Source organism: Silurus aristotelis (genome assembly GCF_946808225.1).
Source record: "Silurus aristotelis genome assembly, chromosome: 27".
In the NCBI taxonomy this organism is placed as follows: Eukaryota; Metazoa; Chordata; class Actinopteri; order Siluriformes; family Siluridae; genus Silurus; species Silurus aristotelis.
This window is the reverse complement of record NC_139600.1, coordinates 14,593,386-14,607,595: the sequence shown is the minus strand read 5'-3', so window position 1 is coordinate 14,607,595 and position 14,210 is coordinate 14,593,386. Positions and strand designations below refer to the sequence as shown.

The 14,210-nt window shown below is 41.6% G+C and overlaps 1 protein-coding gene across 1 annotated transcript; it reads right to left on the bottom strand.

The window, feature by feature from the left end:
• Positions 1-449: 449 nt before the first annotated feature.
• Positions 450-5,098, bottom strand: LOC310721376 (CD209 antigen-like protein C). The gene is made up of 5 exons (XM_083533038.1): positions 4,833-5,098; positions 3,452-3,628; positions 2,701-2,846; positions 2,495-2,601; positions 450-797 (listed from the first exon to the last, which is right to left on the bottom strand). Exons 1-5 carry the CDS (start codon positions 4,975-4,977, stop codon positions 659-661), a joined length of 714 nt encoding a protein of 237 aa, XP_083389164.1. The 5' UTR covers positions 4,978-5,098; the 3' UTR covers positions 450-658.
• Positions 5,099-14,210: the final 9,112 nt, after the last annotated feature.

Sequence of the window (14,210 nt, the reverse complement as noted above, 5' to 3'; positions counted from 1 at the left end):
TAAATAGTTTAAAAATCATACATTGTGATTTCTGGATTTATTTTTTAGATTATGTCTCTCACAGTGGACATGCACCTACGATGACAATTTCAGACCCCTCCATGATTTCTAAGTGGGAGAACTTGCAAAATAGCAGGGTGTAAATACTTATGTTCCTCACTGTGTGTGTATGTGTATATATATATATATATATATATATATATATATATATATATATATATATATATATATATATATATATATATATATATATATATATATATATATATATATATATATTTCACGAATGACAAATTTAAGGTGAGTTAGACTCTTGCATCCACAGTCATTTTTGAATTTTTTGTATTCTTAATGTTGTTAAAATGATAATTAGGGTGAAATGTTACTTGAACTAAGTGATTCCTTGAATATAAATTATAATAAATGCTGGTTGGAACAAAAAAATCACCTTTTAGAATAGAATAAAATAGCCTTTATTTGTCACATATACATTACAGCATAGTGAAATTATTTTCTTCACAGCTTGAAGCTGTGGTCAGAGTGCAGGGTCAGCCATGATACAGCGCCCCCTGGAGCACAGAGGGTCAAGAGCCTTGGTCAAGGGCCCAAGTGTGGCAGCTTTGCGATACTGGGGGTTTGCATTACCATTCACTATTAACTAAAATGAGCTTTTCTCACAGATCCATGAATTATTTCTCGAGCATGGCGTGTCATTCCAGCTCTTCCAATTTGCAGTACCTACAATCTCAGCACAATCCTCATTTTTTAAATTATTTGGTTCCCCCTCACGCCAGTACCTGAAAAGCACATTTCAGTGTTAAATTATCTTTAATTCCACACATTTAAACAAAACAATTAGGTTGCATTTACAGTCCCTGAGAAAAGTCTTGTCGCTTATCTATTTTGTAAAAAACCCTGCTATTAACCTGACTTTTAAATAATCAATTGGTGTTAGAAATAGCTCATATGAAAAGCTAAAACCCTCCCAAATGATGTTTAATGCACTAAAAAAAGATGTATCATTTAATCAAGACAGAAAGGTCAAATTTTGGCAAGACAAAAAAGTTTTGTCGCCTATACAGAAATTGAACCAATTTACTGCAAATACAAAAATATGTCAGCAAATTAAGTAGTGGTGCTGTGAGATCCAAATTTAATATCTTGTATGACTTCCATGAGCTTGAAGGACTGCATCCATGCGGTTTGGCAAGGATTCATACAATCTATTGATGAAGACAGGAATAGCAAAGAAAGCAGTCTTGCATGCCTCCCAGAGTTCATCAATATTCTTTGGTTTCATCTTCTATGCTTCCTCTTTCATCCTACCCCAAATATGCTCAATGATGTTCATGTCTGGTGACTGGGCTGGCCAATCCTGGAGCATCTTTATCTTCTTCACCTTGAGAAACTTTGATGTGGAGATGGAAGTATGCGATGGAGCACCATCCTGCTGCAGATTTTGGCCTCTTTTATGGTTGGGAATATAAGCGGTAGCTAAGATTTCTTGGTATTTTAGACTATTGATGTTGCGTTATACCCTGCAGATCTCTCGCACACCCCCATACTGGATGTAATGCTTTTTTTGGATCTAAGATTCACCCATTTACTGTTTTCTGGGTGAATCTTAGATCCATGTGGGCTCCAGTAGGTCTCCTGCAATATTTGTGCCGACTGTGGTGTAATTCATCAGAAGATTCATCTGAAAAATCCACCTTCTGGCACTTTTCCAGCGTTCACAGCTGGCTGTGGGCCTTGGCAAATGCCACACAGTTTTTGAATTGTCTTTTGTTTAGTGCTAGCTTCTGGGCACTGATTCGACCATGGAGGCCATTTCGAGACAGAATCCAACAAACTGTTCTGGTTGACACAGGGACTTCAGGTGACCAGGTCTCGTGGAGCTCTGCTGCAGTGAAAAATGGGCTCTCCTTGTTTTTTTGAGCCAACAAACGGTCCTCTCGAGCAGTTGTCTTGGGTGGTCTGCCTGACCTGGGCTTGTCAAGAACGTCTCCAGTCTCTTCAAATCTTTTTTTTTTATCCTCTGTACTTGACGCTGAGACACATTGAAGGTGTCTGCCACATCAGCGGTGGATCTGGTCTTCAGCCTTTTGATAATCAAAACTTTAGTCTCAGGGTGAATCTTAGGCATGTTTGCAGAGGTCTAGTTGCAGTTGCTGTGAAGGTCTAGTGTGCTTGGGTTCTTTTTATACACACCTAAAACCTAATTGATCCATTATTAGTCACAGGTGAAGCTCATATGACAAGGCAACAACACTTACGTCTTTGCAAAAATTGACTCAATTGGCTTTACCAAGCTGTGAATATTAGAATACTTTTTGACAGTTTCGTTTTGCACTGAAACATTATTACAAAAGCTGTTGGGATTGAAATGAACCATTTCTTGTAAAAAAAATCTATATTTCAGCGGCATTTCAGGTCAATTTGTACACAAGTGACAAGACTTTTGTCAGGGACTGTATATAGAATATGTACTTACGCAGTGGTTAGTGGTGTACCATTCACCCATTTCCACTCTCCCTCTGTGTCCCTGTCACTCAGACCAAGCCAAGCCTGATTCCTTCCCAGATGTTTTAGGAGAAACTCCTGTGATTCAGAGAAATAAATATAAAGTATTTAATCTTACTGATACTGATCTGTGTTCTCTCTCTTGCTCTTTCTCTCTCTCTCTCTCTTTTTTCTTACCTCTTCCTCTAGACTGTCTACGATCACCAGGTCTGCTCCTCTCTCTCTGCAGTCCACTCTGCTCTCAGTCCAGTTTTTCCTCTCAGTAGAAATGTAGTAAATACTGGAGTTAAAGATTCTCAACGTGTCTTTACATAGTGAAGTGACTGATCAAACAGAGATGTAGAGAGAGAGAGATAAGAGAGAGAGAGATTTAGTGCTGTATTCAGAGTTGCATTAAGTGTAAATTAATAAAGATTTCATTCCAAAATAGTGCACGTCTGTATTTAAGTCTCATTTGAAACTAATGATTCGAACACAAAATAGAAGTTACATTAGAATTTTGTACTACAACAGTCTAAAATTAGGTTTTTAGTTAACAATATTAAGTGTCACGTTTTCTGTATTATACATAAAATATAATGGAAAATGACATTTGATACTAAATACACAATAAACTAATTCATTACTACTATTATCTAAATAAAGTGCAATAAAGTCTTAATGTTAAACGTAATTTAAACTGATTACCATTTTTGTGTTTTGTGTAAAATTGTTATTAACATTTTAATTAACAAATTATTAACAAATGAATGAACAAATCATCAGATAATTAGTGTAATACACTGTCACTAGTGGAATAAAGGTGTTAATAGAAACAACATAATTTAAAGACATTTTTGCACATAATCCATGGACTCAATTCACAGTATTTCCTGTATATGGATCCTTGAAAAACACTGAAACACTTATCATTACCATGTATATTTACCAGAATTATTTAATGTCTTCTGAAGTTCATCTTTTTGCTTCTGTAATTGGCCCTTTTCTGTATAAAGGATGTGGAATTGCATCCAAAGCATTATGGTGGCAATCAGCAGGAGAATGCACAGCAGCAGCAAACACACTGTACTTGCTCTGTAACATTTATTCCATACCGGATTCATTCCTGTAACCGGAGAGAAAATAAATAATGTAATAATTAGCAGATCAGGAAACAAATGAGTCAAGAGGTTATTGTTCGAAAGCCACTAAAGAGTACTTTTTATCATGTGGCAATAGCAAGTTAGCATAGTCTTAGCAATCCAAAACTACCAGGTTATTTCTCATCTATTACATTAACTTATTAACACCTTCTTAATTTGAACTTTTGAACCTTTGGTATGTTTCCACATGGATGGTTTTAATTGCCGATGTGCACATAATTATGGATTTTGGTGCTTGATTTGAGACTTAGCGCATCTGTAAAGCAAATGTTTAATGATAAAAAAAAATTCTGTTGGATTTTTTAAAATATATATTTATATATAGCTTAGTAAAGAAAAAAAAAAGGAAATAAATATGTCTCATTGAAGGTTTTGATTTCGCTTCATATTTATTTATTAATATTTTTAACAAAAATGGTCAAACAGAAATATGCTCCGCATTAATCGTGCGTTTATAAAATCAGTGTCGTTGAAATTAATTTGCGTTAATGCTTTATTAACCCATTATTTTGACAGCGCTAAGATGACCTATGGCATTTGGATTCACACACCTCTCTGGCAGACTGCTAGACTGCCTGCCTCTCACACAGTGACACCCAGGGTCAAGGTCTTAGCTTGACTTACCTATATGTTAGGGAAGTGTCCAAAACATACTAAATAAGACATTTACACATGACATTTGTGCCTGTAAATAAAAAACAGAAGAGCCTATATTAAAGCTTCAATTGTCCTTTTGACTCTTAAATAAAAATGAAAGAGATACAGAACGAGAAAGAGAAAGTCAGCGAAGAAATATAACCAATAATGCTGGTGGTTTTCTTTTTCCCAAGCTTACTTCTTATCAGCTTGTCAGAGAGAACAACAGAAGCAATCAGCATTTTATTATTCTACTATTATTGTAGCAGCTACACTGAATCATAATTGAATTGCATTGGTGCTAAACCAGATCATATCAAATCAGTACTGAATGTTTGAGTGTGTGTGTGTGTGTGTGTGTGTGTGTGTGTGTGTGTGTGTGTGTATGTGTAGGGTTGTGGTGTTCAGTTCAAATAACATAGTGTCTTTTAAAATGACAAATACATCAATTTAGTTCAAGTTGTTCACACTTTCTTTTTGTAATGGTTTTAATTTAATAGATCAAAACCTATTTCTGAGTGAGTGTCTTACCTGAGTTCTTAGCTTGCTTGACGTTTTTGAACTGCTTGCTCCTAAAATTGTCTTCATTTACATAATCATTTTCATATGATCCCTCAGTATCAGTATCCACTCTACTTTGCGCTGTAACTTCTGCATTTACATAAATCTCCTTCATCTCTATTATTCTCTTTGCAGTAATTCAGATTTTTAAGTAAAGTACGTATCAGTCTTTAGAGACACACTTCCACCAGGATTTAACTGTCCAAGAGTGCACAGTTTGAAGAAACATTGACTGTGTAATTGAGAGTGATGACATTATGTTGAAAGCCTAGTTCCTGTTTAATGCATGTTGAACATCAGTCATTTTAGTGTGTGAAGTAAAAGCCTTAATGAGCCATGAGACTATACAGTCATGTGACCAACAGATTCCTGCCTGAGTAATGCACATTTTATTAGTAACAATTACATAAAATTAATTAGTAAAGTTATATATAATTGTAAGTGCTTTTCACTGCCCCGTATGGATTACTGGATCCTGATGTGAAGTAGCCACCCCCAGCCTGACTAGGTTGAAGCCTGAAGTTCCTTTTTTAGTTTTTTATCCATTTCTGCATGAGAACTATATTTTTCCAAATACATATATTCTTCCCTATATAATTAAACATTTTATTTTATTGAAGCCTGGTTTCACATTTGCAGATACTCTTTAGATGACTTGCCATTTATCCAAATTAAAAAGTGTATGATAATAGTGTACCATTTTGCAGAAGTGAGAGTGCACAGGCGTAGAGAAGTTGTTGCACAATGGTTAAGAAATTGGACTCCCAACTAGAAGATTCTTGGTTCATATCCTAACCCTGCCAAGCTGCCATTGTAGGAAACTTCGAACAGACAAATCTTGGGTGGATCCTGTTTGTGGACTTCACACTATGAATAAAGAATATGAATGAAGTTTGTTTGTGCACGCATACTGTATATTATTATATCATTATTTCATGGATCCAGGTCATGTGAGTCTCCACAAAGAACCTCACATGTAGGAGTCTTATGAGTCAGATGATATATCGTCTGCTAAAATTTTTGAGATTGCATAATCTCATCTCTATCTCTGTTTTCCTTTATCAGCCTTTTGTCTGTGTGATTTTTGTTAGACACTAACCCTCCAGCACACACACACACACACACACACACACACACACACACACACACACACACACACACATATATATATATATATATATATATATATATATATATATATATATATATATATATATATATACATACAGTATATATATATATATATATATATATATATATATATATATATATATATATATATATATATATATATATATATATATATATATATATATATATATACATAAATACATACATACTGTCAACTCAGAATGCATCGTAGTACATAACTTACATACTCTAACACATTCAAATTACCAGACTTCTGATGACACTTACTGCTTTACAATTACACATCATTTATAAACGGTTCTTGGGTAAGCAGATTGCAGAAAAGGGACATATGTGGTTTATAAGCTACAGACTGATCATATAAGATGAACTTAATTATCTTCACAGCCACACTCTTGGTATAAAAAAAGTATTTTACACTTTCTGTGAAGTGTACATTGTATCTTTTGATACGGTTTCTACAAGGCTGTTCATTTATTTATTTATTTTTAGCTTATTTCTGATTTTCTTGATTTTTCTATTGACTGTCCTTGTCTACCTTGTTTGTTTTTCTACAGGGTTATTCAGAAATATTTCATCACAATTAAGTCTGTGGGAAAGAGGTTTTTTATATATATCTTTTTTTTTTTTTTTTTTTTACTTTTTTTTATTAAATGTTTTTTTTTATATAGTTTTTGAGTACCTATTTACTTAAAGAGCAAGGAAAAGCAGAATCTAATGAGGAAGTTAATTAGAGTTTATTCTTTTCCTTTCCCTGACATTCAAAATAACTGAATGTATTTGAAAAAGGATTAAAAAAGTGTAAGCGACCTTTCATTTATGAATGGAAAGGAAATTACAGGTAAATATTCAACTTTGAGAAGTAACTTTGCTTTACATCAAGATATATCACACCAACTCATCGTTTATAATCATCTTAAATGTATTTCTTTATTGTGTTTTTTAGTTTAAGCAATAAAACTATAATAGCACAACACACATACAGAAAATGAGGGTGAAACAGAATGATGTAATCTTGAATAACATTTTCTTTGTGACTTCCTCTATAATGCTATTACACGCACTGACACATGCACACCGTGATTTTTAGTTTAAAACAAAATATACCTAGTAAGAAGTCAGTAACCTGCTTTACAGTATTGCTGAAATCTAAAAGATGTTCAGTACAAGATTAGGATTAGTGGCGAGTGCAGAATGGAAATGATTCAGGGAGCATTTACAAATGCAGGAGCTCTCGCTCAGATTTATGTACTCGCTAAAAAACACCCAGGCTCCTGATACGGAGCACACAGTCACACACTGTTATAATTTAGGCCTAATACTCATTATACAGTATGTTTATGATTCAGGTTAATCAGGAGTTTAATAGAGTTGAAGTGTATTAAAGTGTTCATATTTTTTTATAATAGCATCTCTAACCAAAGATCTGGCTGCCAGGCAAATTACAAGATTATTTTAACACAATAAATCTAATACATTAATATTTTAATTTAGTGCATGGACTCGTGTATATAAAGCACACACTCTGGCTTTTAATAAATGAAATAATGTAAACAGTAACAGACATTTTTTTAATGATATAAACACATTTGTTTATATATTGCATCTATCACCTGCGTAACAAGAACATGTATTAGATGAGTCCATTGCAGTTTAGCATTAAATATTACTCAAAATATTTTTTAATAAATTCATAAATTGAAGTATTCTGTGTGGTGTGAATGTTTTAACTCACAACTGCATGTTATGACACCACATATTAAAAAGCAAACAAAGAAATAGCATGTACACATTAAAAAAAAACAAAGAGAGGAAAATTAGCATGTTTTAACCTTTAAATTATTTTCTCTGTGACTCTTTAGGTGTTAAATGATTAAATAAAAAATCCAGTGATGTCTAAAGAATGAATAATGTGCACAATTTGTAGTTTTAACTCCTCACTAAAAAAAATACCAATACGACATGACTGTCAGGCACAAGAACTCGCAGGAAACCGGAGGTTGAATGTACAAGAAACGTGTTTACTTAAGTCACTCAAGAAATGAAAGAGCAAAGCAGAACAACACGCAGGCATGAACTAAAACACAAAAGAAATACAGAAAACAAAAGAAACGTCCAACACACATGAAGCGTGATGTAAACACAAAGGGTGAGAGAGTCCACAATGTTCGTAGGCCTAAGCTGTAGAACGGACGGTGAGACTGTGAACGACTGGGGTTTATATATGGTGGTGACTGATGTGACCCAGGTGATGATGATTAGTAATCAGGTGAGCTGCTAGGGTGGATATGAGGGTTAGGAGAAGGCGTGGCTGGTGGATCCCTGACAGTACCCCCTCCCCCAGAGGCGGCTCCTGAAGCCCTGACCCTGCGCCACGGCCGACCCCGACCCCGGGGGGCAGGACGCAACGGATGAGCGGCGTGGTACTCCTCCAGGAGCGCAGGGTCCAGTACGTCCCGCCGCGCCACCCACGACCGTTCCTCGGGGCCGTAACCCTCCCAGTCCACGAGATACTCCAGGCTGCTGCCCCGACGCCGTGAGTTCAGTATCTCTCTCACCGAGTAGACCGAGGGCTGCTCCAACACCTCCGGTGGCGGGGGTGCAATTTCCCTGGGTCGCAGTGTGTCCACGGGGGTGTAAGGTTTGAGGAGCGACACATGAAAGGTGGGGTGAATCCGGTACCGCGGTGGGAGTACTAGCCGGTAAGCTGCCTCGTTGACCTGCCTCTCGATCTGAAATGGCCCGATGTACCGGGGGCTCAGCTTCCTGCAAGGAAGCCGCAGTCGCAGATCCCGAGTGGACAGCCAGACCCAGTCTCCGGGCCTGTACTGGGGGGCCTCCCTTCTGCGTGCGTCAGCATGACGCTGGGTTTCACTGGTTGTCCGGCGCAGTTGGGTGTGTGCAGCCTCCCACGTCCTAACACTCTCCCGGAACCAGTGGTCCACTGCAGGTACATTGGCGGGCTCGTCGGTCCAAGGAAACAGCGGGGGCTGAAACCCTAACACACACTGAAAAGGCGTGAGTCCTGTTGTATCCTGGCGCAATGAATTCTGGGCGTACTCCGCCCAGGGCAAGAACCGACTCCACTCCTCCTGATCCTGGTGGCAGTATGACCGTAGGTACCTTCCCAGGTCTTGGATCCTCCGTTCGGTTTGGCCATTCGACTGGGGGTGATACCCAGATGACAGGTTGACCGCGATCCCCAGTAGCCGAAAGAATGCTCTCCAGACATGTGAGGTGAATTGGGGACCTCGGTCAGACACCACTTCCTCCGGAAGGCCAAAGTTGCGGAAGACGTGATGGAAGAGGGCTTCTGCCGTATCCAGGGCTGTGGGGAGGCCTTGTAGGGGAACAAAGCGGCAGGCTTTAGAGAACCGATCGACGACCACTAGGATGCATGTATAACCCCCCGAGCGAGGAAGGTCAGTGACGAAGTCCACGCCGATGTGCGACCATGGTCGTTGTGGAATAGGCAGGGGGATGAGTTTACCCACTGGCAGATGCCGGGGGGTCTTTGACATGGCGCAGGTGTTGCAGCCCCGGACGAACTCCGCCACCGTATTGCTCATCCTGGGCCACCAGTAACGTCCCTGAACCAGACGTAGGGTTTGTTTCCGACCCGGGTGCCCCGAGCCTGGGTTTTCGTGAACAGACCTGAGCAGGGTCTGTCGGCATTCTTGTGGCACATAGGTTCGGTTTCCGGGGCAACCAGGGGGCGCGGGTTCCCTCCGTGTGGCCGCGCGAATATCCCCGTCCATGTCCCACACAATGGGACTCAAAATGAGCGTGGGAGGCAAGATCGGTCCTGACTCGACGGGTTCTTCAGGCCCATAGACCCTGGAGAGCGAATCAGCCTTGCCGTTCTTTGACCCTGGCCGATATGTGATGCTAAAGTTGAACCTGGTGAAGAAGAGAGCCCAACACGCCTGACGGGGGTTTAGACGCTTGGCCTCGCGGAGGTACTGGAGATTCTTGTGGTCGGTGATGACTATGAAAGGATGAGCGGCCCCCTCCAGCCAGTGTCTCCACTCTTCCAGGGCCAGCTTGATGGCCAGGAGTTCCCGGTTACCTATGTCGTAGTTCTGTTCAGCGGAGGATAACTTCTTTGAGTAGTAAGCACAGGGATGGAGCCGCGGGGGGTTCCCTGAACGCTGGGAGAGGGCGGCCCCTACTCCCGTGGAGGATGCATCCACCTCGACGACGAACGGGAGCTGAGGGTCAGGGTGACGAAGCACTGGGGCGGTACAGAACCTCTTGCGTAGTTCCCCGAAAGCCTTCTGTGCCTCCGGGGTCCAGGAAAGGACCTTGGCCTTACCACGCAATAGTGATGTGAGCGGGGCGGTAACCAGGCTGAAACCTCCTATGAACCGGCGGTAGAAGTTAGCGAACCCTAGAAACCTTTGGAGCTCCTTGATCGTGGTGGGGGCCGGCCAATCTCGTACGGCCATCACTTTTCTCTCATCCATCCTGATGCCTGCTGCGTCGATGACGTAACCTAGGAACTGCGTCTCCGAATGGTGAAACTCACACTTGGAGAGGTTGAGGTACAGTCGGTGTTCTCGCAGCCGTTCTAGGACTTGGGTGACGTGTTGATGGTGTTCTTGTAGCGTACGTGAGTAGATCAGGATGTCGTCGATGTAAACGATCACGAACCGATGGAGAAAAGGACGGAAAACCTCGTTCATGAAGGTCTGAAAGACGGCTGGAGCAATGGAGAGCCCGTACGGCATGACCCTGTACTCGTAATGGCCTGAGGGAGTGATGAAGGCCGTCTTCCATTCGTCCCCCTCTCGGATGCGCACCAGGTTGTAGGCACTTCGGAGGTCTAGTTTGGTGAAAACGCGAGCCTCCCGTAGTTCCTCCAAGGCTGCCGGGACCAGGGGGAGCGGATACGGAAGCGGGGAGATCTGGGCGTTCAAGCCCCTGTAGTCGATGCACGGCCGCAAACCTCCATCCTTCTTGGCCACAAAAAAGAAACTGGAAGCCGCCGGAGAGGTTGACTGTGTAATGAAACCCTGACGGAGGGCCTGCTGGATATAACCCTCCATCGCTTGGTGTTCCGGGGCTGCCAAGGGGTATATCCGTCCCTTCGGTAGCTTAGCTTCGGGCTTCAGTTCAATGGCACAGTCCCATGGCCGGTGTGGGGGTAACCTGGTAGCAGCCTCCTCGCTGAAGACGTCCGAGAAAGCATGGTAGACCTGGGGGACTTCCACCTGAGAGGGTTGTCTTGCTCCTTCAACTCGAGTTGCTGCCAAGGTCAAGGTGGTCCGGGGTGGAGTCGGGAGTGGATGTAAGCATGTCTGCCGGCAGGTGGGGCTCCACTCCAAGATGTCACACGGGTCCCAGGAACAAGTAGGGGAGTGTTTGGCTAACCAGGGACGACCTAGGATCACGTCCACTGTCAAATCCTCCAGTACGAGAAGCTGGATTTCCTCGTGATGTAACACTCCGACCTGGAGGGTGATAGGGGGCGTGCAGTGCTTCACCTTACCCCGTCCTAAAGGACGTCCCTGGATAGTCTGCACGGTTAGTTCCTGAGATCCCCGCTGCCGGCGTAGCTGGAGGCGTTCTAGACACGCCTGTGAGATGAAGTTTCCCGCTGATCCTGAGTCGACCAGAGAAACGACAGATAAAGAGTGAGCGGGGGTTTTTAAGGTGACCTGGAGTGTGGACAAATGAGTAATGTCAGAAGTAAGAGTGACACCACTCACCGTCCGACGGGGAGGTCTAACTGGGCATTGGTTGATGATGTTCAGCAGCTGATCTGCCGTTGAGGTATCCCCGGGGGCGGTGCTAAAGACTTCGGCGAAATGCCCAGTGAAAGCGGCAAATGACGTCAGCGCCGGGCTCGCTGCGCTCCAGAGCGCTCTCGCCCACGCGAGCGCTCTTCCGGAGAGAAGGGATATCAAAAACGCGACCTTAGCTAGTTCGCTGGGAAAGTTCTGGGGTTGCATCTCGATATACAGGGATACCTGAAGCAGGAAGCCCTGGCACTCAGCCGTGTTTCCGGAAAAAGAAGCCGGGAGCGCAACCGGGCTGCCGAAAGCTGAACGGGGAGGAATCGCGACCGCGGTTCGGTCAACCAAATCCGCAGCCGCGGCTGCGGGCTGATCCTCCATACCAAGGTAACGCGGTTTAGCTCCTTTCCCTGTTGCCCTTCGGTTTTGTTAAAGGTCCGTTCTTCTGTCAGGCACAAGAACTCGCAGGAAACCGGAGGTTGAATGTACAAGAAACGTGTTTACTTAAGTCACTCAAGAAATGAAAGAGCAAAGCAGAACAACACGCAGGCATGAACTAAAACACAAAAGAAATACAGAAAACAAAAGAAACGTCCAACACACATGAAGCGTGATGTAAACACAAAGGGTGAGAGAGTCCACAATGTTCGTAGGCCTAAGCTGTAGAACGGACGGTGAGACTGTGAACGACTGGGGTTTATATATGGTGGTGACTGATGTGACCCAGGTGATGATGATTAGTAATCAGGTGAGCTGCTAGGGTGGATATGAGGGTTAGGAGAAGGCGTGGCTGGTGGATCCCTGACAATGACACACTGCATGTAGCAGATGTTAGAGTTCCTGTAATGTGTCCGTTGCTGCTGTGTGTTTTTTCCTGCTGACTGGTGTCACAGTGCTATGGATCAAGTTTAACACCATAACTATAGAAAACTATCAATTTATGACTTATAGAGAGAGAACAGTCACAGACCAATTACAACAACTTGACTACTGACAAAAATCAGTTACAGGCCAGATACAAGAACCTGACTATAGAGAGAGAGAGCAGATACAACTATATAAGACTATACTATAGTCTTATAGGCTATAGACTATACAAGCTACAGACCATAGCTGACTATAGAAAGAGACCAGTTACAGCATTGGACTGCAAGGTGTGCTTTTAAAACTTGGCAAGTAAATATTGTATATAAACTCATTCAGCAGTAAGTTTAAAACTGTCTGCCTAATATCCTGAAATCCTGCACTCCACAAGACCTCTGGTATCTGACACAAAAGCATTAACAGCAGAGCCTTTCAGTCCATAAGTTGTGAGGTAACGCCATGGATCATATTTTTCCAGCATATTCAATAGATTCAGTTCAATTCTATTTGCTTAGTACCTTTAGCAAAATAGTTTATACATTTGTTCCTATAATTTTATTTATATAAGTTTGTCCCTATAAATTAATTAGCAAGCCAGAGATGTTGCTGAAAAAACTCCCTGTGACAATATGAGGTAGAAATGTTGAGAGGTTAATAATTAAGCCATAATAAAATGACACATTAAATATTCAAATATTAAATAATGACAAATACATTTCTAATTCATCTTTGTAGTTTCTTGTTTATCTCCATCAATCTCCATCAGATGAACATGAGAAAGGCTTTTTTATCACAGAGATCACCACCACTACACTCATCATGTGGCTCGTGAAAAGAAGCATGCTTAATCAGAGCCAATATAAGAATTTTAACTGGAAATGTCCTGAAAACATTTTTTTTTACCTATAACTGCTATTATTATACCCTGCTATTTAGCAAGTTTTCCCACTTAGAAATCATGGAGGGGTCTGAAATTGTCATCGTAGGTGCATCTCCACTGTGAGAGACATAATCTAAAAAAAAAATCCAGAAATCACTATGTATGATTTTTTAACTATTTATTTGTATGATACAGCTGCAAATAAGTATTTGAACACCTGAGAAAGTCAATGTTAATATTTGGTACAGTAGCCTTTGTTTGCAATTACAGAGGTCAAACGTTTCCTGTAGTTTTTCACCAGGTTTGCACACACTGCAGGAGGGATTTGGGCCCACTCCTCCACACAGATCTTCTCTAGATCTGTAAGGTTTCTGGCCTGTCGCTGAGAAACACGGAGTTTGAGCTCCCTCCAAAGATTCTCTATTGGGTTTAGGTCTGGAGACTGGCTAGGCCATGCCAGAACCTTGATATGCTTCTTACAGAGCCACTCCTTGGTTATCCTGGCTGTGTGCTTCGGGCCATTGTCATGTTGGAAGACCCAGCCTCGACCCATCTTCAATGCTCTAACTGAGGGAAGGAGGTTGTTCCCCAAAATCTCGCAATACATGGCCCCGGTCATCCTCTCCTTAATACAGTGCAGTTGCCCTGTCCCATGTGCAGAAAAACACCCCCAAAGCATGATGCTACCACCCCCATGCTTTACAGTAGGGATGG

What these genes read in the sequence shown, in the direction of transcription:
- LOC310721376 (XM_083533038.1), bottom strand. Translation starts at nt 4,977, where the DNA reads ATGAAGGAGATTTATGTAAATGCAGAAGTTACAGCGCAAAGTAGAGTG. An exon ending in GAAGACATTAAATAATTCTG is followed by an intron (nt 2,847 to 3,451) that starts GTAAATATACAT and finishes CTGTTTGATCAG; the next exon opens with TCACTTCACTATGTAAAGAC. An exon ending in TAGACAGTCTAGAGGAAGAG is followed by an intron (nt 2,602 to 2,700) that starts GTAAGAAAAAAG and finishes TCTGAATCACAG; the next exon opens with GAGTTTCTCCTAAAACATCT.